This window comes from Leptonychotes weddellii, chromosome 13 (assembly GCF_054177405.1).
Source record: "Leptonychotes weddellii isolate Sample4059 chromosome 13, ASM5417740v2, whole genome shotgun sequence".
NCBI classification, from domain to species: Eukaryota; Metazoa; Chordata; class Mammalia; order Carnivora; family Phocidae; genus Leptonychotes; species Leptonychotes weddellii.
The window spans coordinates 33176654-33202719 of record NC_138381.1 but is presented as its reverse complement, the minus strand read 5'-3'; the positions used below and the strand labels follow the sequence as shown (position 1 = coordinate 33202719).

The window sequence follows — 26066 nt, the reverse complement described above, 5'->3', positions numbered from 1 at the left end:
ATAGCAGTGGAGTGGACCATCATGGGCATAGTTCACGGTTTCAGGGTGCGGGGTTTTGGGGGATCTGGAATGGGAAGCCACACGTGATGCTCTGCATGCTTCTTGTCTCATTCTCTTCAAATAGGACTGAGTTTTTGTAACTCAGAAATGGTCTGTAAATTTACAGCTTTTATTTGAGAGGAATAAACTTTCCTGCTTGTAAAGACAGATAATATTTTACAGATTGATTATGAGGTGGCTTCATCCATGAAGCCTGTTGGAGGGGTTTTGCCCTCTGGCCCCAAAACAGGAGTACAGTTTTGGCAGAGGTGGGAGAGGCATGGAGGGAAAGGGTGACGAGAAGCCCAATGGGAAATGATCCCTGCATGCAAAGCTTAGTCACCTGCTCAACATCTGTGCCTCCAAAAAGTACCTTAGAATCAAGTAGTTCATTGTGTCAGACTCCCCATGGACCTTGGAAGACACAGAAGCATGCCGCACCTAGATTGTTCTTCATCTATGTGAGCATTCTGGCCCTACTTACTGCTGACTTAGAGCAACATGCCTTGCATATGCCACATAGGAATTTTAGACTGGATTTTATAATTCTGACCCAACTAATGCCTCTGAAAAGAAGATGATAGGAACATGTTAGAGGTTAGAGATTCATGTTGCCCTAAAATGCATATGACATTCTCCACTCAGATGGTCCTTTAACATTATCTGAAATTCTCATGATGATCCTCTGTAGGATCTAGCAGGACAGGAGTCTTAATCTTCATTTTACAAGTGAGAAGACCGGGGCTTGGTGCCTTGTGATGATCTCAGGACTAAGGGGCTGAGCTCTGGGTTAAACACAAGTCTTTGGCCCTTGCCTTTCAATGTCCAAATCACACAATCACTTCCCAACCCACCATCCCTAAGCATAGTCACTGAGTGAGAAGGAATTTTATTTACATACTATGTAGGTGTATTTTTTTGATGTAAAAATAAAAATTCAAAGGGCTGAAAAGGAGAAAATTTCAAAGTCTTCTTATGACTTAAGCCTGCTGGGCTATGTGCTTTAATTCCAGTAAGGGCTAAGACTCCAAGCACAGATTGGTTTGCTTTGGTTTCTTAAGAAATAGAACTCTGCACTGAGCATTTATCAAATAAGGTATGAGTTTATTTGGTTATTGGTCATCTGTCACCTTTTAGGTGACATCTTTTTCTAAAAGAGAGCATATGAGTGCGAGGGGTGGGGAGTGGGGAGGGGCAGAGGCAGAGGGAGAGAGAGGATCTTAAGCAGGCTCCACATGGGGCTCCATCTCACAACCCTGAGATCATGACCTGAGCCAAAATCAAGAGTCAGACGCTTAACTGACTGAGCCACCCAAGTACCCCAAAAATGAAATTTAAAATGTTAAGTGTAAAGATAAAGCTTATTATGGCATACATAGTCACAAAAGATGCTTTTGGGGTGCCTGGGTGGCTCAATCAGTTGAGCATCCCACTCTTGATTTCGTCTCAGGTCATGATCTCAGGGTTGTGAGATTGAGCCCCGCATTGGGCTCTGTGCTGGGCGTGGAGCCTGCTTAAGATTCTATCTCTCCCTCTGCCTCTCGCCCCCTACCTCCCGTGCTTGTGTGTGCTCTCTCTCTCTTTCTTAAAAAAAAAATATATATATATAAATTATCTTTGCACTTCCATCTTTGCACTGGAAGGAAGAAAAATGTTGGTGCTTTCATTTTTTGCCAAGAAAAAATTATTTTTAGCATCAAATCAGTAAAAGAACCAGTGTCACTGGTTTAAATGATAAATAGTATATAACCTTAGGAGAAAAAAAGTCTTAAACCCTAGAGCAGGAGAACTTTCTTTGCACTTCCAGGCTCAGGCCCTCTCCTCTCTGGGGCACCCCATTCTATCCCTGAACTTTTCTGTTTGTGAGGAAGGTCTTGTGACCTAAATGCACTCCATAATATTCTAGCTCTATTATTGTTTCGTATTCCATTACATGGATGAAATTTCCCCGTAGTGCTTCCCTATTCATCCTGGTTCTTACCTCTGTCAGCACACACCAGGTATTCTTCCTGCTCTGTATGTCAGTCTCTCTGATAATGCATATTGCATGAGACCTAATATATGAAACCTTTCATCCTGTTGATTTCCACACAACATTCCAACCCGCGGAGGTAATTTTGAATTTCAGTCACTAACATTAGCAGTTGTGCCATCCAGGCTACGGTCCTGTGTATATTTTAATACACATGGAAGAGTGACCTGGCAGGTAGTAGATGATGACAGCCGGCTGGGAGCGGATGGCACAGACTGCAGCCACGTGCCACAAAGGCAGGGGTTGGAAGCTTTCTCTGTCAGAGGCCAGGTAGCACATAGGTTGAGCTTTTCAGGTCAGACAGTCTGTGTTGCAACCGTTCAACGGAATTCTGCCTTTGTAAAAGCAAACAGAGACACCAGGTAAGCAAATGAGCTTACTTGTGTATGGACACTGAGATTGGAATTTTCCATGTCATGAAATAGCCTTCTGGTCTGTATTTCAACCATTTAAAAATCTGAAAACCATCCTTAGCAGACAGACTATATAAAAACAGGTGGTAAGCCAGATTTGGCCCCCAGGCTATCGTTGGCCAGCCCCAGTTCTAAAGGGCTGGGTTTCTAGAGGGAGGTTGGGAGGGAAATCTGAGAAATCTGAGAAACCCCACCTTAAGGGATAGCAAGGAATTGGCAAAGAGGGGTATGTGGGGTGTGAGAAAAGAGCCTATCGTGCCGTAGGAGAGGGCTGTAGGGAACAGCGTGCTAAGTTCAGGGTGGGAGCACGGAATATTCCATAAAGACATTGAGACTATTGGGGATTTTGCTGAGAGCTGCTCATAAATTCTCAGGGCACCGTGGATGGTTGAAGGGATTGGAAAAGGCAGGAGATAAGTTAGATGAGGGGACATACAGAGCCAGCAAGGAGAAGGGGATCTGGTGATAAGTCCAGGAAAGGTTGGGCTGCTCCAGGAGGTGGAAACAGCCTGGAATCAGTCCCAGTGTTCCCATTAAGACTGTGGTTTTTGTCCTTTAGGACATTTGGTGATGTCTAGACAAGTGTTTGGTTGCCATGATCAGCATGCAGCATGCTATCGGCACCTGGTGGGTGGAGTCCAGGGATGCTACTGAACTTTCCACAAGGCACAAGACAGCCCTCTGCATCCAAGAATTATCTGTTCTAAAATATCAGCAGTGCTGAATCTGAGAAACCCCACCTTAAGGAATAGCAAGTAATTGGTTGTGATTTTCTGTTCCTCCTCGGGATGATGCTAGGGTAGGGAGCATTTTGACTTTTGGAAGGAGGGGGTGTCTTTCTTAGAAGCACATGGAACTCTGTGGATCTACCTTCAAACGTTCATGTGCATGGGTCAAAGTTGACTTTTTTTCAGAGAATAGAATTCTTAAATTTCTCGGCTACTGTACAGGAAGAGTAGAGTCCCTTTCTTGCTTGTTTTTGTTTTAACTCATTTAGCAAAGTTTTACACTTAAAATTCTTAGGGAATATGCTGAACCCTCCGGGGAAACCAAAGGTTTGACTAGACCTCATGATTTTCTCAATAGTCCAAATGCCCAGTATACCCAATTCCAGTCAGCTTTGTACCTATCACATTTCCCCAAATTGACATAATGGCAGGTGACGCCAGCCATGTTACAAAGCGGCAAGATCAAACAGTGATTCTATAACAGAAGCTGTGCTGTTCTGCAGCCAGGCTCAGGAATCTGTTTGGAGGAATAGGAACACGGGACAATCTTACTAGAGATTGACTACCCAGTGCTCACAGATGTTCGAGGGGAGCTGAGGAGTCAGTACGGAGAAGGAGCAACGTCAGAGGGTTCTCCTTTTGGCTGGTGGTATTATCAACTGGTGATCAAGAAATAAAGTTGAATTCAAGAATTGCTACTTTGTTATGTAAGTTAGATGAGAGAGAAAAATAAGAAAAAAAAAAAAGGCTTAATATATGTTGCACCAAAGTACTCATTCTAATAAATTGAAAGTGATAAGGAAGTCAAGAGGCCAATGGGGGAGATAAGGGTTGGGGCCAGGCCTTGAGCTTGCTGCTGGGAGGGACCAGACACAGTAGTTCGACCGCATACACACCTGATCCGCACGCAGCAGGGACATGATGTGGCCTGGCTCTGGCAGGTCCCAGAGAAGGGGAAACCAAGAGGGACCATGCCCTCGTGGGCTACAGGCCACGGCTATTGACCAGGAGATAGCTAGTCCACCTGCACTTCAGGGAGGAGGAGTCAGGCTGGGTATGGTGTGGAGATGGGGTGTGGACCCTAGCATCAGGAGCTCAGTCTGAACCTGCTGGTAGAGAATAGGCTGCGGCTCCTAAAGAGCAGAGGAACACTCAGTCTGCACAAGTCCTCCCCATCCCCACCTAGGACAGAAGTATTGAAGCATGAGAGGGGGTGCTTGGCTCCACTACAGAGTCAATTTAGATACGGCCCCAGGCACATAGGGAGCACCGACCACAGAGCAACTCAGTTTTCAAATAAAAATGATATAGGATGTAAAGATGTGGTACCAACTATGTAGTATAAAATAGACCTAGTTGGACCATATGGTGCAAAGGAGACCATAATGGCAATTAACAGCTGTAACAGTGGTTTGCCTTTCCTGGGCACCTAATTATCCGCCAGGCCTTATGCTGAAAGCTTCAATGTACTAAGTCCATTTTCACCATTATCCCATTACTAGGTGCTCTTAGGCTCTCCATGTGGCAGGAGGAGAAACGGAGTTTTAGAGTGCAAGTGGTCTGCCTCCAGAGTCCCTGCCCTTCACCATTTTATTCAACTACTTTTTTTTTTCTGTGATTCCATAGAAATAAAACAAATATCCTTGATACTTGGCAGTTAATAGGCAACTATCAAATACACGTTGCCATCTTTTTATATTACTACTTTCAGATTTTTATGTCAGTACATTTAAAAAAGTTATTGCTTAGTGTTCCATTATATGAGTAGACTATAAAAACAGGATGCCTTTATTCATTTTGCTATGGCTTGATTCCCATTTCTTTTTCTAGTACTAAACTTTCTGGTATAAGCATACACACACGTGTTTGTACACATATGTTAGCATTCTTAGGAGAGATTCTTAGGAGTGAGATTCTAGATCAAAGGACCTTACATTTTAACTATTGATATCACACATTTGGCCTTCAAAAAGACGATATCACTTTGCTGTCCCACCCTCTGCACATGACTGACCATTTTCTCACACCATCGCCAGCACTGGGTATTAGGAGTTGTTCAGAAGTTTAGTACTTTTGAAGAGTGAAATGTGGTGCCTCAGCATTTCACTGTGTACTTTTTGATTACTATTAAGGTTGTTCATCTTTAAGTGCTTCATTGGATGTTGAAATTTCCTGAATATTGCCTGTTTATATCCTCGGCTCATTTGTGTCCTGAATGGTTTGTCCATTTTAATTGATGAGCAGCTACTGTATTTTAATACAGAAATTTTCAGATACAAAAGCAGATAGAATGTAAGCATCCTTTATATGTTATAGATAATAATTTTTGACAACTATGTCACAAATATTTTTTCCTTGTCTATTAAATATCTTTCCACTTCTGATGTCTCTTGGTGTATGCATAAAATATATTGCTAGGGTGTCCAATTTGTTAGTCTCTTCCTGTGTAGTTTTTAGGTGGCATGCTTATTCAGGAAAGTGTATCCTCCTTCTAACCAGCCTCTACATTGTCTGGGGAGGATGTTTGGCTATTCCTCCTTCACTATGTAGGAGATAGGCAGTGATCTCAGGAGCCAGCACATATGGAGCATTTACTTTGTGCTCACTATCATCTTAAGCAGTTCTGCATGTATTGTGAATTATATGAAGAGAGTGGTAGAATCTTCCCCTTTTGACAGGTGAGGAAACTGAGGCACAGAGGTTAAAGAGCAGGCCCCAGATCTCACAGGTGTTGAGTTTGAACCCATTCATTCCTAGCCCAGAGCATGTGCTCAGAACCAAATACCCCTGGGTCTATGCTCTGAACCTACAGAACGTGCTCAACAGTAACAACTTTTTCTGTTTTGAGGATGAATCAGATTTGTTGAGAAAGCAAAAAATTCAGAGCAAATATTTACTGTGACTTGGTAATCCTAATGAGCTGTATTGTTTATAGTCACTGTTAGATTTTGGTCTTGAGATAATCGCACTGATTTGCTTGTTTTTCTCAAAAATTGGCACTGGAGACTATTCCTGAGGAGTTCTGAAAGTGTTCAGAGCAATATAACTGCAACATTGGAACAAGGCCTTCCTCGTTTATTGTAACTAAGCAGCTATTATCTTGTGCTAGAGGAAGGAAGGAAGGAAGGTATAGGAACAAATTCATCTGGGTGAGAGGAAGCCACAGTTAACAATGATCAGAGGCTAGGCTGTCCTCACCTTTTGGGGGCTCATACCTGGTGTGTACCAATTAGTGGCCCGGTGGGTGGTGGGAGCCAAGCCTTGGAGCTGAGCCTCAGAGTGGGAGCTGGAGGCAGGCAATTGGAGAGGGAGTTGTTTTCTATTTTCCTGCAGAAGTAGGAAGGGGTGTTGGCTCCCCTCCACCAGCCACAGGAACCAGTAGGCAAAGGCGAGCCTAATTATGAAAACATTAGCAGGGTAGGCAAGCTCATCTTCCCATATTTTGACGGGAAGAGGCGTGTTTGCCTGCCGAGTTCTAGGGCAGTGCATCGCTCTCTGGTCTGTCTCACACCTGGTCCACAGGACTTCATGGCCAGGGGTCACAGAATTCTCAGCCGGTTAGTTGCAGGGTCGGTAGCAGAAATAGCAGACTAGTCCTAGCTCTCTCCTCTTGGAAACAGCAATGAACAACGGATTGACGGGCAAAGAGCGTGAGACGAGTAGATGTTGTATAATTGGTGTTAACCCGCGAGATCTACAGCTCGGTGACTTGCTCAGTCCTGGCTCCTGGAGGAAGGTTTGGCCCAAGTGCAGTAAAGGAGCAGCCACTGAGGTGGCTGAGAGCACAGGGTAGCTCTTCACAGCCTCGGTCTGAGCTTCCTTGCCAGGCTTGGCCTTGGTCTTCTCCCCCGTAAACCCACGATGATGCTACCTCTTTAATAGTGTGGTGGGTGATTTAAGAGAGGCAGCACAAATGTGTGCTTAGCTCACTGTTGTTATTACAGTCACTCCATGCCCTGGAGCTTTCCTGGGTTTTGTTCTATTAAAGAAGGTAATTGTTAAATAAATACGGATGCGAGCTGGAGAGAAGATTGTGTGCCCTGGCATAAACATGCTAGAGGATTTCACAACAGCCAGATTAACAACCGCTGGTACCCTGAGCGGCAAGTGACTACCGGGAAGATTTATCTGATGGCAAATGATTTGTTATAAATGGGATTCACCGACAAGGGATGTGACCTTGTGAGGTAGGTATGATTGGAATACAGCCAGTGACTCAGAGTTACCATCTGGTGTCCGAGAGGCTCTTTCTGGTTTCCCGAGTATTGAATAGTAAGGGGGTGGACAGGAGGGGAGAGTGCTGGGGGGTAGAGGGGAGTGAGCTTGGAACTGGTAGAATCCAGAAAAGGCAAAGGCATTGAAACCTGAGAAAGAGGTGGCTTTGCAAAGCTCCTTCTGATTTCTGGGGCGGGATCTCTGGTTTCTCAAAATTTCACTGTGACTGGATTGCAGATTTCGTGGGGGTTTGGACTTTGCTGCTTTTTTTAACGTGAAGTATAATTGACATACTGTATTATATTAGTTCCATGTGTACAACGTAGTGATTCGACTGACATTTGTATACACTTGGAGCTTTGCCGAATTGAATTTGGGGATCTTTCTAGGTTCTGAAGAAATCGGCAACATTTTATCCTTAAAACTGAGCAGAGCTACCAGTGAATTTTGAAGTGACGTGTGATCAGGGTGGCATGCCCATGAGACCACCTGGAAGAGCGGAGAGCAAGTGGTGACAGGCTGGGAGAGGGCCTGACTCAGGCAGTGGCCGGGAGAGTGGCAAGTAGGAGCAGCTGAGGAGATAGGGAGGGCATTATTTGCAGGACGGTGACTGGATTTTATGGTGAGAAAAAAGAGTCTGGGTGATTCCCAGGCAGCCACTGGCCCAGCATCATGGGGTGGCTGTCCGGCCACTTTGCAAGCTTTGGGCATTAAGTGTGAGTGTCAGTGGGTCACAAGTACAACTTTCCCTAGTAAACTCTACAGACATTTCTGGAACTCAGGTACATGTAGGTGATGGTCGAAGTCTAGGCTTAAACGCCATAACACGGGGAGAAACCAAGTGAGAGGAGCAGTGACTAGATAAAGCCCTGGAAAGCAAAGTGTAGGCTCATCATCTTGTGAAATGCTGGAACCGAGAAGCTCCCTTACTTGCCAAGTCAATGAACCTTGAAATCGGTCGTCTTCAAGTGTGAATATTTTCAAGCTAGAGTGGCCCGCCTTGGTGTGCTGTTTCAGAAAGAGACAGCCTTTACTGGGAGAGCCTAGTGAGCACATTTCAAAGAGAAGGAAAAGTTCTCAGTTCTCATTAAATCTTTGACTTGTTCTGGGAGTTTTCTTTCAGTGTCCAGCCTGCTTCCCCTTGACCCATGCAAACAGCACATTTCCTATAATGTGCACCTTCCCCTCCATGTTCTGGATGTTCAAAGCCCTTTCTGGAGAAGCCTGATTTTCCTTGTAGTCTGTGCTGGTGAGGGTATGGGTGGTCCTTCTGGAGTGTGAGCCTCTCTCTCTGTCTCCTGCGATTCCCAGGATGCCTTTGGACATGGAGTGGAGGCTTTCTAATGGTTACTGAGTGAGCTGTTTGGATCCGGTCATGCAAGGAGGAATGTGATTACCTTTGCTTGACAAGAGTCTGTGGAGGAAGCTTGGTGTGGTAACTCTTCACTCATAAAGGCTCAGTGAACAGGGAAATAAAACTCTGAACATGTAGGCTGAAGTGGCCAAATCAGACCTGGTGAAAAAAGAAAGAGTGGTCAGAGATGCAGCTGGTAAAGCATTTTGCAAAGGAGCCTTTTGGGAATAGGCTTTGGAAGTTGAAGGGGACAGGCCCAAAGAGAGAGGGAGAGCCGGCCTGATGGCATTGTTGTCTCACAGCACGTGCTCAGCACACGGACCATGATCACAGAAGCATCGGATTCATGTTGAAAAAATCTTTATTTCTGAGTGAGGTAATAATTAACATGGAGTATAGTCGTGGTCCAAATATGTCACATGGTGCCCTGCACTGCATCTCCTCCTGGTGGGATGGGACCTTGGTGGGATGAGCAAGGGATGACAGCCAGCAGACTCACTGTGCACATGAATGCAGTGAGAAGAGACATTGATGTTCAGGAAGGAATCTGGAAGAAGGAAGGATTAATGGCTTCTTCTAGTCCTTACATAGAAAAGGCTTTTTTTTTTTTTTTTCCTGCAGAGAAATGATCATAGCAGAGGTAGCATAGCATAGAGGTTAGGAGCTTGGATGCTAGAATTGGACTACTTGGATTCAGATCCTGGCTTGCTTACTAGCTCTGTGACTCTGGGGAAACTCCTTAACCACTCTGTGCCTCAGCTCCTCATCTATGAATGGAATAATACTAGTACCTACCTCAGCGGCTCCTGTGAGAATTCAAGGAGTAAACCGGGTAAAGTGCTAAGCATGAGAATGCCCCACAGAGAATATATTAAGTAACTAGTTAAATGAGTGACTGCAGGTGCCTACCTCCACCCCAGTAGATCCTGCTTTCCTCGGAGCAGAGGCAGAGCCCAGCCAAGAGGGAAGCCAGCCTTGCCCACTGAGAGTGCCCTGGAGAATTCAAGGAAGCCTGGGCACATCTGGGACAGGTATCTGCAGCCTAAATGCCTTTTGATATCGTGATAGAGCATGCTTCCCAAAGACGCAAGAACTCAGAGAGGAATTCAGAGACACTTATATCACACTTTAGGAATATTCAACTATGGTATTCACATTGCCCCAGAGAAATAATTTCATTCCTGAGAGGTTTGGTGGTGTTCCCCGCCCCCCCAAACTGTGTGGTTCTGGTTTTATAAACATGAGATTAAAATGGCTAGAGATGAGCCCCCATGAGGAAGCGGACCGGTCAGAGCCCGCTGCCTGCTGGCATCTATCTCGGAGAGGTCTTGGATGGGGCAGGGTATGAGGGGAACAGAGGGTGTAGTGACCCGTATCAGCAGCAGACCTCCAGGCTGAAACCAATACTGACTTACTGGACTTGAGAAGATACTGAAAAACTTTTTTTTTTTTTTTTTTTTTTTTTTTACCTGTATAAAGCTTTGTAAAGCTGCCTTTGAAATAGAAAGGTAAATAATTTTGATCATGAAATGGGAAAAAAAAAAAAAAACAAGCAAAGATGAGGTACTTCTGTGTTGTAAAAACACGGCTGGGGCTTGGGTCCACATCATGATAGCTCGTGTCTGTAAGTCAATGAGCAAGCCACCAAACCTCTGGAAGAGAAAGCCCCCAGTCCTGAGCATCTCATTTCAGAGTGACTTCACCTTGATAGACTTCTTAATATTGACATTCTTGAGCCTTGATATTAGGATGACTGCTTTGAGTTTGTGGCAGAAGGAAAGCAAAATCCTATTCATTCATTCATTCATTCATTCATTATTCATCCAGCTCCTATATTCTTGTATCTACCACATTCTTGGTTCTGAGATATAATGGTGAAAATGACCCTCAGGAAGCCTCAGACGGTGTGTGCATAAATAGTGTAGTAAATAAATATGTGCAGCTTTGGAAGAGGGCTTTTGAAGGAAGGAAACAGGGCTGGACGGTAGAGTGTAACAGGAATATGAGGATATACCCCCGAGGAGAACTTGCAGAAGGGCACAAAGCTTGGGCAGGGATTTCATTACAGTATCATTTATAAGAGCAAAGAATTGGGGAATGGCTAGCTAAGGAAAACATGGAATAGACATATTATGGAATGCAACCATCAGCTATAAGAAACGTACCCTACCAGAAGTACTAACGTTCTTGCTGTATCAGTTGCTGTATATAAAGATTATAGGATAATATATGTTTAAATTTTCTTTTAATCTGGAAATTTACCCACCAGATTTACAGCAGTGGTTATCTCTGATCAAAGGGAACTTTTATCAGTAGTCTTATACTTTTTTGAAGGAAGCATGTATTCCTGTAATTACATACTCATTTTTAAAAGGTTCTTTAGAAAAAAGGAGAGTGGGATGGGAGTGGTCCAAGACATCTCCTCAGGCAGTTAGCCTGAATCCTGGAAGATGAGAAGAACTCCCTGGGCTGAGGGAATGCCGTGTTCAGTGGCAAGGGAGGAAAGGTCTTGATGTCCCCAGGTAACAAATAGGGGTCTCAAGAGACAGGGTTGTAGAGCATGGATTGGGGACACAGGTGCCACAGAGATGAGATGAGGTTGCACAGCAAGCAGGTTACGTCCTGCAGGACCTTGGAAACCATAGCATGGAGTCTGGTGGTTATTTGACATGCGAGGTTAGCCATGCACCTCTGAGGAGATGCCTGTCTTCCTTGTGGGGATCAGACTGGAGGTGAGGAAACGTGGACACTGGGAGGCTGGGTGGTAGCTCTTGATGCAGAACTACTGAAAAACATTGGTACTGTGGACTCGGGCAGTGGTTCCCAACCCCGTGGAGCACTGAAAATAACCTGTGATCAGACTACACCTCAAAATGGTGGAATACAATTTCTAAAGGAATTTTAGAGTGACTTCAATTGGAATACAATTTTAAAATCCTGTATCTCAAGGGGGAGGATCACTAGGCTGGCGGTTGCTATGGGCCGTGGAGAATTTGAGGCCCACACTGGAGAAAGAATCCTCACTGCTGGATCTCCCTCTTGGACCAGGCTGAGCCCCAAACCGGGACGCTATGGGGACTGTGTGACTTTGCATGGGCAGCATGTGGACTGGTGGCCCGTGTCCAGTTCCTTTGGTGATAGTCCTTGCAGATAATTCTGGCCCTTTGCTGCTCTTTTTTCTCTTCCTATTATGTCCTTTTTATACAATTCCTTCTTCATTGGCATTTTCACCAGCAGATGGCCAGTGAAGTAGAAAGCAAATGTCACCCACACAAGTCCATGTGGTTACTATTGGTAATTTGGAGGCATGACTTGAGGGGATAGAAAATAGAAAATGAGGTTGTTGAGAAAAACCCCAGATGAAATATAAGATTTGAGGTTTATCTTCAGCTGTTAATTATCTGTACTTTATTACCATATTAAGAGTTGACTCTGGTGGGTTCAAGTCTAAAGCATGTGAAAGGGCAATTAGAACTCTTGAAGCAAACTGAATCATGAGTTATAAAGGTATTACTGCACACAAACTCTGAAACACGTTGGCTTCCTCATGGTGGTTGCGTTTGGTATCTGGTTCTTAAAGACACACATATCCTGTTTCTTTGATTTATAACTAAAAGTTTTTCACTCTTTAGTATACTTCTCTTCCCATTTGTGAAAAACAGAATGTGTGTAAGAGGGGCCATTATATGACATTTAAAATTAAGCTTGACCAGTAAACATGTATTAGACTAGTTGCACAAGTTCTGGAAATGGGAGAGCTTGTCTAATGCCCACACAATTTTGTGTCTTCAGCTGTCATAGACCACCAGAGCTGGAAGCTCCCAACCTCCTGTTCCACTTTATTATATGAGTGAGATAAGTAGGAAGCCAAGCCAGACCCAGGGCAGGGCTGTTTTTAACCTCTGGAGGCCGCCATCTTGAAACCTCAGCCTGGGACTTGGTATCCGTCCATTTCCAAAAGTTCACAGAGAATTCCAGTCTCCCTTTTCCTAGTTTCACTTCTCTCCTAGATCTCTAAGGGACACTTAACACAATTTACTAGTATCTGTGGCTTAGAGTAAGTTTTTTTTTTTTTTTTTAAACATAAAATCAAAGTACACACAAAGTAGTGACATGCCTCACTAGTCTCTCTAGTTATCATTGGATTGATTTGCTTGGCACCTGAATTACCTTTACACCTGAATTAGCTGCAACCTAGCTAATGTATCTTTTCCTATTGCTGCTTAAACTCTGTAGGTTGGAATTCCATAATATTAAACTACTCCATGTTTTCAGCAGAAAGAACGTGTTGGATCCATTAGTATTTTCTTCTAAAACAGAATAACAAGATAATGGCTTATGCATTAAGATTCTGGCCAGCAGTCCACTTCTTAGATATATTCGGTATCCATGGCCTGTGCTTCATACTCCTTCTAAACTTTGCAGGCTATGGGGACAATAAATACTTTTCCTGTCTAAATTTGGGTTCTCACCATGGAAACATCAGAACAACAGCTGGGCTCGGTTTAAATGTCTTTTCATTCTCTTGGCTGGCAAAAATCTTTTAAGGGAAATTTTTTTTTAATTTGGTGGATAATAAAACTATTTTTGAATGAAATCACTGCTTCACTTGGTCAGATATATGTCTTAACTGACTAAGATCCCTAATTGGAAGTTTTCAAATCTCACCTTGGCCCTTGGTAACCTAGAAACAGTCTTAAAGTTAACAGAAAGTGTGAGTCACTGCAAAGCTGAATCCAAAGTGGTTTAAGTATTCGTTAACACAGGGTGATGCAAACGGAGCCAAGGGGATGCTTTCTCTGTCATAAATTTAACAAAACATTTCTATGAAATATATTTTCATCTAATTTTGATAAGTCATGCACATTTTACAGAACTAAATGAAGCGTGTAAAATATATGCGTTTTATCTAAACCTGAAGACAGAGCTTTCTAGTTAATTGCCACAAATGCCATACCAATATCAAGTGTCATACTTAGGTCAAGACGCTGATCTCCTCAAGGCAACCAGGCAGGTCTGGAGTAACTGGGGCCCGGAAGCAGCCTCATTCATTATCCTAGTGTGTTGTGTATCAGATTGTCTGTGCTGTGCGGGAGGAGGATTGAGAAGCAAAGTGCAGGAGACAGTTGCTTAGAAGGGCAGCGCAGTGATGACAGAGCGATAACACCAGTGGAGATTTGCTTTGGTTTCATCAGGTAGGCTGGCTGGTAGAAAGGACGCTAGCCTGGCTATCAGGAGACCAGAGTTCTTCCTGGCAGATTGTGTGATCTTGCCCTCTCTGGACCTCACCTTTCTTATCTGCAACATGGGAGGTCTCTAAGGCCCTATCTCAGTTCTTGCCAGTCTTGTTTCTTGACCACCCTTAGCAGGTGCCTCCGTGCTGAGCATCATGCTAGGTCCATAGTGCCAAAGAGCTGCAACAGTCAGCAGGTATTTACTGGTTGTCCCTGGGGCTGGATCCGCTGGAGAAACAGCTGGAGGAATAACTCCAGGCAGGGGAATGGCTTCTGCGGGTGGGACCCTGTAGCTGAAATATGCCAGCATTGGGCAGATAGATCAACAGACCCATTAAGACTGGGGAGGGAGGTTTAGGAAGGGAGAGTGAGAGAGGAAGTTGGAGAGATGGTAGAGGGAGTTAGAGTATTAGCTGGGCAAATTGGGTTGATCCTAAGGTTTGAGTAGAGGAATGTCACGCGCAAATGCCCATCTTCTCCTCTGGTCAGTTCCTCCTCAGCCTTCCAGGTTTTGCTCCAACAGCAAAACTTTGTGGAAGTCTTGCTTTCTAGGCCAGTCCCCAGCGGAATACTTCCTGGTACAATTCGTTGTATAATGTCTTGCTCCACCACGGGCCTGTAAACTCCAAGGGTAGGAACCAGAGTCTTGCATAAAATAAATGCTCAATAAATATTTGTTGGATAAAAGGAATGAGAGATAAAGTAGACTTTTTTGCTTTTGAAAAAACGGTCATTAGTTATGGGAAATCTCTATATCACCTGCTCAGTTTTGCTGTGAACCTAAAACCGCTCTGAGAAAACCTATTATAAAAATCCCAGTTGTACACTGTTGGATCAATCATAATCCTTGGTTTATGGTGTATTGTCATTGTTGGTCCATGTGTGGCCCTCTCCTCATTTGTTTTTATATAAAATTTACTTACTGATACATAAAAACATCAATGAGAATATGGCCTAGGTAAAAAACCAGAGCATGTCCCCTAACCTACACTTATCCATGTGCTTCCATGTTTCCCATCTCTGTGCCTGGATAACCAACACTCTCAAATATTATTTATCATTGTCTTTATGTGTTTGTTGTTTTATAGTATTATCAAACACATATGTATAACTAAACCCATTATATAGTTCTGCCTTTTTGAGCTTTTAGAAAGTATATTCTATTGTATGCTCCTTCTTACACTTGCTTTCTCCACATTACATATCTAATGTTCATCCATATCATCATGTGAAGCTGACCATCATCTATTTTTCACCGCTTGGACTATACCTCAGTCTGTTTACCATTTTTCTTGTTGGTGAGCATCTGCTGAGCATTTGGGTTGTTTCCATTTCTTGGCAATTACAAGCAGTGCTGCTGAGGATATTTTTAGACTCCTATCTTGGTGCATGAGTGTTTCAGTATCTCTAGGGAGGGTTTCTCAATGTTGGCACTACTGACATTTTGGACTGAATTCTTCTTTGTTGTGGAGGACTGTCCCGCACATTGCAGGATGTTTAGCAGCATCCTTGACCTCTACCTGCTTGATGACGACAGCACCCCCTCCCCAGCTGTGACAACAGAAGTATCTCTGTTGACAAATGTCCCTTGGGGGGGAGTGAATCACCCTAGGTCAGAAGCATTGCTCTGGGGTATAGCAGTGCCATCTAGCAGTGGCATTTCTGGGTCACGATACGGGTGTTTGACTTTACATGGTAGCGCCAATTATTTTGCCAAAGTTATTACACTGATGCACACTCCTGTCAGCAATATGCGAGTCAGTTGATCTACATTCTCAACTTTTCCAAGTAGAGACAAGATGGTATCTCACTGTGGTCTTGATTTATATTTCCTGATGGATAGGTTAAAATATCTCTTCATAGAATTTTATTGGCCATGATCGTGTATTTTGCCCAATTTTATAGTTGTGTTTTTATTTCTCAAATATATCTTTGTGTATTTTTGAGATGAGTTATGTCTATTAGATGTACTGACATGCCTTCTCTGAATTCATTGCTTGACTTTTCCTCATCCGTACTATTTTGGTCTTAGAATATACTTTAACGCTGTTTTAAATGTTTTTTTGTACTTTTGAAAGGTTCAGCAACATTCATGTTCCTTTTTGTTTGTCTTTTGAAGCCTAAGAAATGTGACACCAGCCTGAGACCCCAATTTGGGAAGTAAAGTTGGCTTTGAAGGGAACTACACCCTGCAGAACTGGTCGGACTGTGGGCTTCCGGGTCCCTTTTCTAATATGGGAAGGGTGGCCTCCAGTCTGAGATTGCCTGTGGTGAAAAGGAAAGTGCCTGTTGAGTTCAGAGTAGACCTGTATGCTGGAGCAACTCCTTATCAGTTAAAAACAAAACACCCCTCATGGTATTTGAAAACCAAAGGCCAGAGACCCAGGATTCTTTCTGCATAAATGTAAACAAAATTATACTTTAAGAGAAAATTCAGCTGGGGGAAAAACAAAATTGTCTGAACTAATTCTTCATCTTAAATCCGATCAGCACAAAAGATTCTGTTTGACTAATTCATCATGGGCCAAAACTAAAATCAAGCAAAGAAAATCCTATGTACCATGAAGAGAGTATTTCTTTCTCCAGCCATTTGGATTATAGGGCAAGGTCAGTGCCTTGACTGTAGGGATCCCTGGAAGTGGGCCCTCCAAATAGGTCATTGTGCTGCCTGCCGTTGGTCCTGTCCCATCACTCAGGATAGTAAAGCTATGCACACACAGGTCATGTGACAGTTTGGTGCAAGATCAGCAGGTGTTGAGCACAAAGAGGATACAGTTTGGGATGTGGGTCAGGAGAGTGATCTTTAGACATCTGTGGGGCAACTATGCAGAAGAGAGAGGGATCAAAAAGTTTACAGAAGCAGAAGTTATAAATGGAAAAGTGTTGCTGTCTATCAGTGGTGTAGAATGCTTTGCAGAGTACTGTGTCCTCTTTTTTAGGGCATCAAACAGAGTTCTGAGTGTCCATTGGTGGGAGATGTTAGAGATTGCCTGAGAGGGGCCCAAAAAGGCGTGGTGATGTTGTTGATGATGGCCGAGAGCTATAACAAACTGATTTGTCCGCCCTACGCCAAGCCTTTTCAAAGGGCTCTTACCAAAAAAAAAAAAGGTGCTTTTACATATGAATGCAACCCTCCTACAACTTGTAGGTACTGTTATCATCCCCTGTAGGTGTGAGGAACATGGGACCCAAAGTCAACATAACAGTAAGTGGTGGAGCTGGAGTACAACCCCGGCAGCCTGGCTCTGAGCATCTCCATCTAGCAGACTTTGCTTCTGATGACTTTACCTCCTGGGGGAGCAAGTAAAATCAAGACGCTTTGGAGGGAGGGACTCGGTGTTCTGTTTTAAAGAAGAGAGTCCCATTAGTTGTCAGGGTAGAGGGCATTCTTGGTAGACTAGAAGTAATAGCATCTGCACATTCCCACTCACGCTGAGTGAAGGGGGCATCAGGCTGAAGATGGAGGGAACAGTTTTTATCTGGGCTGCTGTTGCAGCAGGTGTGAGAAAAAAAGACTAAGGCTGATAGGGGGTGATGTGTGAGTGAAAGCTGTACCAGGCTCAGAAGGACAGACGAGGTGTGTGGGTTTGCATCTGGTGGCATTACAGGAGGAATGCTGGCCTCCTTGTTTGTGACAGAGGTGCCCTTCAGTCCAGGTACGGGACATGTAATCATTGGGTTTTGCCAATGCTTCTCTCCCCCTTTTCTGCCACATCTAATCAGTCACCAAGTTCAGCCAAGTCTGCTTTCATCTTTTTCGGATCCCATCCCTTTTTCCTTAGTCCCACAGTTGTCACCCTCACTGCTCTCCCTAATTCTTTATGAGGCTTGCATACCTTTGACTCCAGAACCTGACAAATACATTATAAGAAAGAGAAATTGCAGATCAATTTTTGCAGAAGATGTATGTAAAAAAAAATCATGATAAGATAGTAACAAATAGAACCCAGCTGTATATAAAAAGAATAATACAGCAAAGTAGGGTTTATTCCTGGTATACAAGGTTGGTTTAATATTTTAAAAAAGCAGTCTTTGTAATTCATTGCTAATAGAAAAAGGGGAAAATCATAGGATTATCTTTTTATGTGAAAAAAAAACCATTTGATGGAATTTGACATTCATTTATGATAAAAAAACTCTTGGCAAATAAGGCAACTTTGATAAAGGATATCCACACAAAACTATGGCAAATCTCATGCATTTCCCTGATATCTGGAAAAAATAAAGGAATACTTAAATTCATCACCTCAATTTAATATCCTTTTGGAGTTCATAGCCAGGGTAATAAGGCAAGAAAGGCATGAGAATTTGAAAGCAATACGCACAACTGTCATTACTTACGGATGATATGATTGTCTACATAGGAAGTCTAAAAGAATCTATGTAGGAAGTATTATAGTCAATAAATTTGGAAAAGTTGCTATATACAAGGTAGACTTTTTAAAAAATTATACCATCAACAAATAGAAAATGAAGTTTAGAAATTGATAAATGTAATGTAGCATCAAAATTATACCAGAAATAAATTTAACAATAGGTATGTAGGATCTCTTCTGAAAAATTACCACACTCCTAGGAAATATTAAAGAAGGTTGGAATAAGATTAGATCTAAATAGAGACTATACCAGACTATGGTTTGAAAGACTCAATATGTAGATGTCAGTTCTGCAAATTTGTATATACATTTAGTGTAATCCCAAACAGTAGTCCAGCAGGGTTTTTATGGAAATTGATAGGCTGATTCAAAATTCTCATAGAAATGCAAAGGGCTAAGGACTTAACACTACACAATGTCAAGATCTGTCATAAAACTATAGTAAGTAAGATAGCAAGGTAGTCACACACAGAAAAATTCACTTCCCAAAACCCACAGGTATTTACCTGATTTATGATAATGATGATACTGATGTAGGGAAAAGAATGACCTTTTTACTAAATGATTCTGGGCCAGTTTATATCCATATCGAGGAACAATATGTCTAACACCTCACATGATGTACAAAAATCAATTCTGGGTGAATTGCAAATAGAAACATGAAAGGTAATAAGCTTTTAGAGGGATACACAGAATACCTTTAAGACCTTGGTGTAGGCAAAAAATTTTAAAACGGATGCAAAGGGCACTAACTATCAAAGAAAAAAGATAAATAGGACTTCATTAAGATTAAGGACTTTTCTTTATTAAAAGACACCGTGAAGTGAATCCAAAGGCAACCCACAGAGAGGGAAAGATTCTTGCAACACATTAAGTATGACAAAGGACTTGTACCCAAATTATATAAGGAACTCCTACAAATCAAAAAGAAAAATACGACCTGGGTTTTGAATAATGGGCAAAGTACTTATACTTCAAAAAGAGGATATCTAAATGGAGGACAACCTAAAAGTATGACAAAAGTGCCCAGCTTCACTAGTCATCAGGGAAAGCAAACTAAAACCACAGTGAAACGTTAATACAAACAGATTAGATGGACTAAAATAAAATAGACAAAAAAATGCCAAATCTTGGCAAGGATGTAGGATAGCCAGGATGCTCATATATTACTTACAGGAATGCACATTTTAAAACACTGTTTACTAGTCTCTAATAAAGATGAACCCAAGCATAAATGACCCAGAAATGCCATTCCTAGGTACATACTGCATAATAATATATACATATATTTAATGAAAGACATATACTACAATGCTTATAATGGCCCTATTCAAAATAACCCCAAACTGAAAAGTGCCTGGTTATCATCAACAGTAGAATGGGTAACTAAATTGTGGTCTGTTCAGACAAGGGAGTATTATATAACAATGAGAATGAATCCTCTTCTGTGGCATCTAACAACGTCGATGAATCTCCCAAATGTTATGTTGAACAAAAAAAGCTGGACATCATTGTTCCTTCTAGACAGAAGAAAAACCGGCCAGGCTAATCTCTGCTCTTTGAAGTGAGGTAGGGAAGGGAAGAAATTGGAAGAGAGCATTAAGGGACTACTGGTTATAAGGATGTGTTCATTTTGTGAGATGTCTGTGATTTGTGTACTATTCTGAATGTACTTCATACTTCAGTAGGAAGAGAAAACATGAGTGAAGGACAGTGGGGACAAAAGAGTTAAAGATCTTGGCAAAATGATGCCTGAGGTGGGGAAAGGTGGATTGGTGAGGACTGAAGGCAAGAAGGAGATGGCCACGTTGAGAAGGTAGAGGATAGAGCAGTTGAGCTCCAGTGGAAGGAGAGGAATGAGAGATGGGGCTGAGTGACGGTTTGTGGTCGGGGGTGGGGTAGGAAGTTTGGATGTAAGTTTTCCAAGGTGGACTGGTTCTGTCTGATGGTGAGATCCAGAGTGTGAGGGGCCGAAGTGAAAAAAGATAAAGGTCACTGGAGTTTAAGAACACAAAGGAAGGAGAAGACCACAGGGCCTGGGGTAGGTGTTCCGTGTGGAGCGTGACATGAGTCAGGTGTTGACAAGGGCTCAGAGCCCAAAGGAGGGTAATGATTTGGTTATCAAAGTCTGTACTCATGTAGCTGCAAGGACAAAACCCGAGTTAAACTGTCTTAAGTGCAAGTGAGAATTTATTATCTTCCATTGGTGAAAGGCTAGGGTAGAGCTTCAAAAGTACTGGATCCAGGTGTTAAAATTGTCATGGGATGGCTACCTGCACCCCCCCCGCCCAACTCTGCTTTTCTTGGATTGGCCTTTAGTGACAGGCAGCCTTCCTCCACTCGTAGCTCCACAGTTCGGGTGCCCTTACGGTTACTCATCCCGGAAGGCACCCGGAGAAGTCCCGGGGTGACACCGCTAACTCCACTCAGGACCATGTGTCCACGCTTGAAGTGGGAGCGGATCAGCCCCCTGCACCACATTCCCTGGGGGCAAGGGAGTAGAAGGTAAAAACCGTGTCCCCCATGGAGGTAAGTGCCAGATTGGCCTGACCCCCGGTGGTCTCTAAGCCAGAGGGGTGCAGGGAAGTGAGGACTCGGTGCTCTCGGCAGGAGCGGGATGTCGCCAAGAGCACTCATGGCGTGACTCTGTGTGGAGGAGGCAGGGCGCGGCAGAGCACCTGCCCGCGGCCAGAAGCTGCTCTGAACCGCGTGGTGCGGGAGGGGTGCAGGGCAGGGGCATCCGGCCCACCTGACATCGAAACTTGGCCTGTGCGGGATTAGTGTATCTCTACCCACGTTTAAATGTCCTCATCTCAGAACTGTCTCCTCTCGCCTAACGGACCGAGTGTGTTCTTTCCTTTTCAGCCAGCTGGAGTGTTGTGTTGTGTTTTGTTTTTTTGCTTCATCTTCCTGTTTGTCATGCTTATCTCGCTTTTCCATCTCGTGTCTGTGCATTTCTCTTTTCCCCGCCTTGTCTCAGGGAAGAGGAGAAGGAGGAAGAGGAACGGCCAGTCACGGAGCCCGATTCAGAGGAAGAGAGAGAGGACGATGCCCCCTGTCAGGGCAAGGACAGGTACCGAGCCTGGACCCTCCCAGGCTCCCACTAACAGCCCGAGGTTCCTTCCTAACAGATCGTTTGCAGCCACCTTTCAAAGATCTCCCTCCCTGGCTCCCACTGGCAGTCTTTACCCTGAACACAGAGCCACAGAGTGACTAGTTTTGTAGAAACAGCTGAGCACGTGTTCATTAGAGAACCGCACTGTCCCTTCCTGACCTTGCTTTATGGAAAAAAAAATCGCATAACTGGTTTTCTCCCTGCTGTTCCCTCCCTCATTAGTGCTTTGGCTTAGGTTGACACTGACTAGAAAGATGTTCATGTCTGCTCGGAAAATGTTAGTAACCCTTTCAGCATGGTAGGAAGGATAATTCCATGTGTCCCCTTCTTCCTACTAATTTTACCAATGTAACAGTTGCTAAAGTGTGTGGGTAACAACTATGTTAATGATGCAGGTTGGTTTTTTATCCAAATGGACAGGAGTACTTTTCACCCCATGCAGCCCAGAAAATTTTCCCATTATCTGTTTTCACCCTGAGCATAAGTACCATGATTCTGCAGCCTTTTGAAGGAGTTTACTGTCCTCTGCTAATACCTTTCAAGTATGCGTTCTTTCTATCTTCAGGCAGCGTTAATAGATACAGACACCTTGCAGATATTTTTTTAATTTTGTAGGTATTTTCCCAAAATGATGTGTTTATAAAAGATAAAAGTTGATCACCAGTAATTTCATCTTCTAACACTACACTGCAAATTGAATATTTTTACTGTTTTTCCACAAATAAGCAAAATCAAAGAGCTCTTGGATAAATTAGGATGAAACCTCTTTCTTACAAACTTCAAAATCAATGGGATTCCTTGCCGCTTGGCCTCTTTCTCCAGGCCACCAGTACACAAAAAAGGGGTCCGTTTGATGTGCTGAGACACCCGTCATTCCCAGGGGCCATGGAATCCTCTCTGATCCGACAAACTAGTGATTGTTTCCCTGCTTTGGAAAATGTCTGGGAAGAAGCCAGCAGGGTGGGGGTGTGGAGAGAGGAAAAGAATGACCTGGTCACAAAAAGTGAGCCACCCATGTCAGAATGAGGGGGGAGAAAGATTGTCATTAGCCACAGCCCCTCACCTATGGGGAGCTGCCATGCCTGCGGGTAATGATACCCAGGGTTGCTCTGGGGAGGGAGGAAGTTTGGTTGATAGTCCCACCTTAGGTTGAAAATCAGCCACTGGAGATCCTGTAGACCCTCAATGAATACACTGGTTTGGCTCCATATGTACTCACACGTGCGTGGTCTGTCCCACCCACACAAACCCATCGCCCTCGGCTACTCTTATGGTACAGCACCTCGGACCAGAAGGAAGCATCTGGCTAGAAAGGGCAGCCTTCAAAGCATCCCTCTTGATGTTGTGCTGTCTTTACATAGGGTTGTTATTTCCACAGGTAGATGGTGGTTTATTGTTCTGTAAGGTCTTTTTTCTATACGATCCGATGCTGGAGGCATCCTTGATCAAAATACAGTTAGGCTTTCAGGTTTTAGGAAATAAAGTAGTGCATATTTAACACTGAGGTATATTTAACTGCCATCCCCTCATCCAGCCAGGGGAACTGTTATGTCCCTGGCCCTCTATACAGAGGGAGCTCCGAATTTGAGGTAGAAAAGAAAACAGATCACGTCCCATTCCCGAATGGGCATGGCTGGGAGTCAAGTTCTCTGGGAGAAGGACCGTGGTTTTGAAAAATGCAGAGTTTAACAGAGATTCTGTGGTTATAAGAGTGTACATCCAAAGATCTCAGTGGTCCAAATCCAGTCCTGTGAAAATGGAAAAGTTTTACAACTGTGGCAGAATTGGGCTGCCTGAAGGAGTCCAGATGTCTAGGGCTTAGTCGTAGAGGTGGGTGGTGGAGAAAGTGTGAAGTGGGCCAAATCTGACTTGAGTGTGCCAGTCCCTCTTTTCTGGCTGTTTGCATTCCCTCTCTTTTGTCCTTTTCCATTCCTGCTTTTGAGGAAGCACCTGAAAGCAGGGACCTAAAGGATGAGGCTTGGGGAATACTTCTTCCTCCAGGCTGGGCTTTTTAGGAGGAGGACAGAACCTCGATTTGACCAAGAGAAAGGAATGAAGTTCAAATCGTGGAAATTCAGGTGTCAGTACAATCAGTGGGGGGAGACTGGGGAGCTGTTGAGCAAGAGCCTTAGGGGCTCCATTAAATCCCCACACAAAAGCCTCTGAAGGCCCAGAGGCCAGACTGGTTTGCAGGGATGTGTCCTTGCGCTCGTTTGGCAAGTCTTGCCTCCCAGATTGACAAGCCCAGGCGCCGGGATTGTTGGGCGAACGAAAGCTTCTGGTGGTGGGCTTCCATGCTGCAGTTCAAGAAACAGCTGATTCTGGAGTTAAGTGACCCTAACAGTAGTGGGGTTTCTGTGCCTTGTTTGCTTTCCTAACCTTTGCTTCCCTTTCCTTCTCCCGCTTCCCTTCCTCCCTGCTGGGTCAGCAGAGAGGCCAGACCTGCCTCGGAGCAGAGTCCCGCTGGCAAGGATGCTGCTCCCGAGAGCTCAGCCCTCTCCAGTGCCACTTCGCAGGGAAAGCAGCTTCTGGCCAGCACTGCAGTGGGGAGTCCCTTGCGCAGCGGGTCCTCCGGGGCTGCCCTCCTGTCACCGCCCCTGACCCCTGCCTCGGCCTCCCGGCCCTCCTCCACTGCACCTGAGCCCCCGAAGACATCACCGACCATAGAGAAGCTGCCCTATGTGCCCCACAGCCCTTTCCACCTCTTCTCCTACGACTTCGAGGATTCGCCCTTGTCCGCCAAGGAAAAGGAGGCCGAGTCCCCGAAGGAAAGCAGGTAGATCTAGCCTCCTGGAGGCCTGTGTGAGCTTCATCCAGGGAAGGAGACACAGCATGTTGACCGTACCTTCTGGCTTGCCTGTGTGTTCGTGTGGATTCCAGTCCAAGCTGAGGGCAGTTGTGGCATAAACTAACTCCCTAACCACTAACTAACTACCAGTGTTTAGGCAAGAGGCAGAAGAAAAGAGTCATCCGTTTGAATCAAAGAGCTCTTCTGCTATAATACAATTAAAAAATGGATTTTTAAACATAAGGTTTTTAAAAATATGCATGGTCTGACAAAATCTATACATTTTGCACCTACCTGTGTGGGTCTTGTTTGACCTGCAGAATGTAGTGAAGTGTTCTGCCCTCTTTCTGTGCAGTGTTTTGAGTGGGATTTTCCTTCCTTTAACAGTCCCTTTGATTCTCTCCATTTGGGCACGTATTCTGCCTCTGAACCTTACAACTTCCGGTCTTTCTCTTCTAATAGGTGGGTGTCTTTATTTTCTCTCCCTTTTCTATTGCTTCCTGTTTCTATTCTAATGTGTGCGTTTTTCTTTCAAAGATTGCTCATGGCTCCCCATGAGATGGCAAGCAATTGCAGTTTGAATCCCTTCACAGGCATTGATGCAATTACGTGACTTAAGTATGAGCGCTGCGATAATTCTTGCAAAAATTGGAGAGAGGAGCAGAGGGAGGGGGGTGTGCAAATCAGAACTGCACAAGGAAATTTTAGCAGGTGCTCGTCGCCTGCCTGTGTGCCTGCCCTTCACTGTTGTCTGGCTTAGGAGTTCTCTGCAGAGTGGGGAAAGGGGGACAGAGGGTTTAAATATTTTGAAAAACCAATAGTCCCAAATCAGTGATTGATAATACCGATGGCTTCTCCTATCTTAGAGTAATAATCATTGATAACACTTATCTATTGATTATGAGCTGGGCCCTATACCTCCCATGAAATTAGCATCTTACGGTATTAGTGCTAAGAGGTAGGTTCTGTTACTAGCCCTTATTTACAAGGAGGAAACTAAGGCACAGAGAGCCAGGGAAATGGGGAGTGGTTTCTACCCCAAGCATCCTGCTCCAGGTTCTGATCCTAACTTGTAGGTTGTACAGACCTCTCTTTTAGGCAGTCTGTTTCTCTCCTTCCTGGGGTCATCTACACAGCAACTCCAAATACCTGAACCCTGGCTGCTCCCCGCGAGGGGTTCTTTGGGCAAGTCCTTGTCAACAAAATGTTTCTGCCAGAGCCTGTATTTGGGGGACCCTCGGCCTGGGTGCCCAGCAAGAAGTTATACCTTGTTTTGAATGAAGGCGTATGGGACCCAGACCTGAAGAACCGCTCTTTCGCACCACAAATAGGACCAGTTGCAATGGGTGTCAGATGCTTCATCTAATAAATAGGAGAATTAATCTAGAACTGTGACCATCAACCTTTCTGCTTACATATGACCCAAAAATATTTTGACACTTCCCTCAAAGTTTTTTTTAATTAAAGATTTATTTATTTAGAGACAGAGCGAGAGAGAGAGTGTGTGTGCACATGGTGGGGGGAGGAGCAGAGGGAGAGAATCTCAAGCAGACTCCTCCCTGAGTGTGGAGCCCTACCCGGGGCTCGATCCCATGACCCATGAGATCATGACCTGAGCCAAAACCAAGAGTCAGAGACTTAACCAACTGGGCCACCCAGGCGCCCCATACTTCCCTCAGTTTTAAATAGCCTGTCTCAAGTTTTTTGTTAGGAGTTTAAACAGTTGTAAAAGATGTAATTTGTCTGTTGTATATGTGCTTTAAATTCCTTTT

At 44.1% G+C, this 26066-nt stretch overlaps 1 protein-coding gene across 1 annotated transcript in view; it reads left to right on the top strand.

The window, feature by feature from the left end:
* Positions 1-26066, top strand: part of FHOD3 (formin homology 2 domain containing 3) — a 415022-nt gene that overhangs the window by 278778 nt on the left and 110178 nt on the right. Inside the window, exons 11-14 of the mRNA XM_081802533.1 lie at positions 5891-5912; positions 21377-21464; positions 23938-24282; positions 24682-24756. Coding sequence (XP_081658659.1) covers positions 5891-5912; positions 21377-21464; positions 23938-24282; positions 24682-24756 — 530 coding nt within the window. The remainder of the gene's footprint in view (positions 1-5890; positions 5913-21376; positions 21465-23937; positions 24283-24681; positions 24757-26066) is intronic.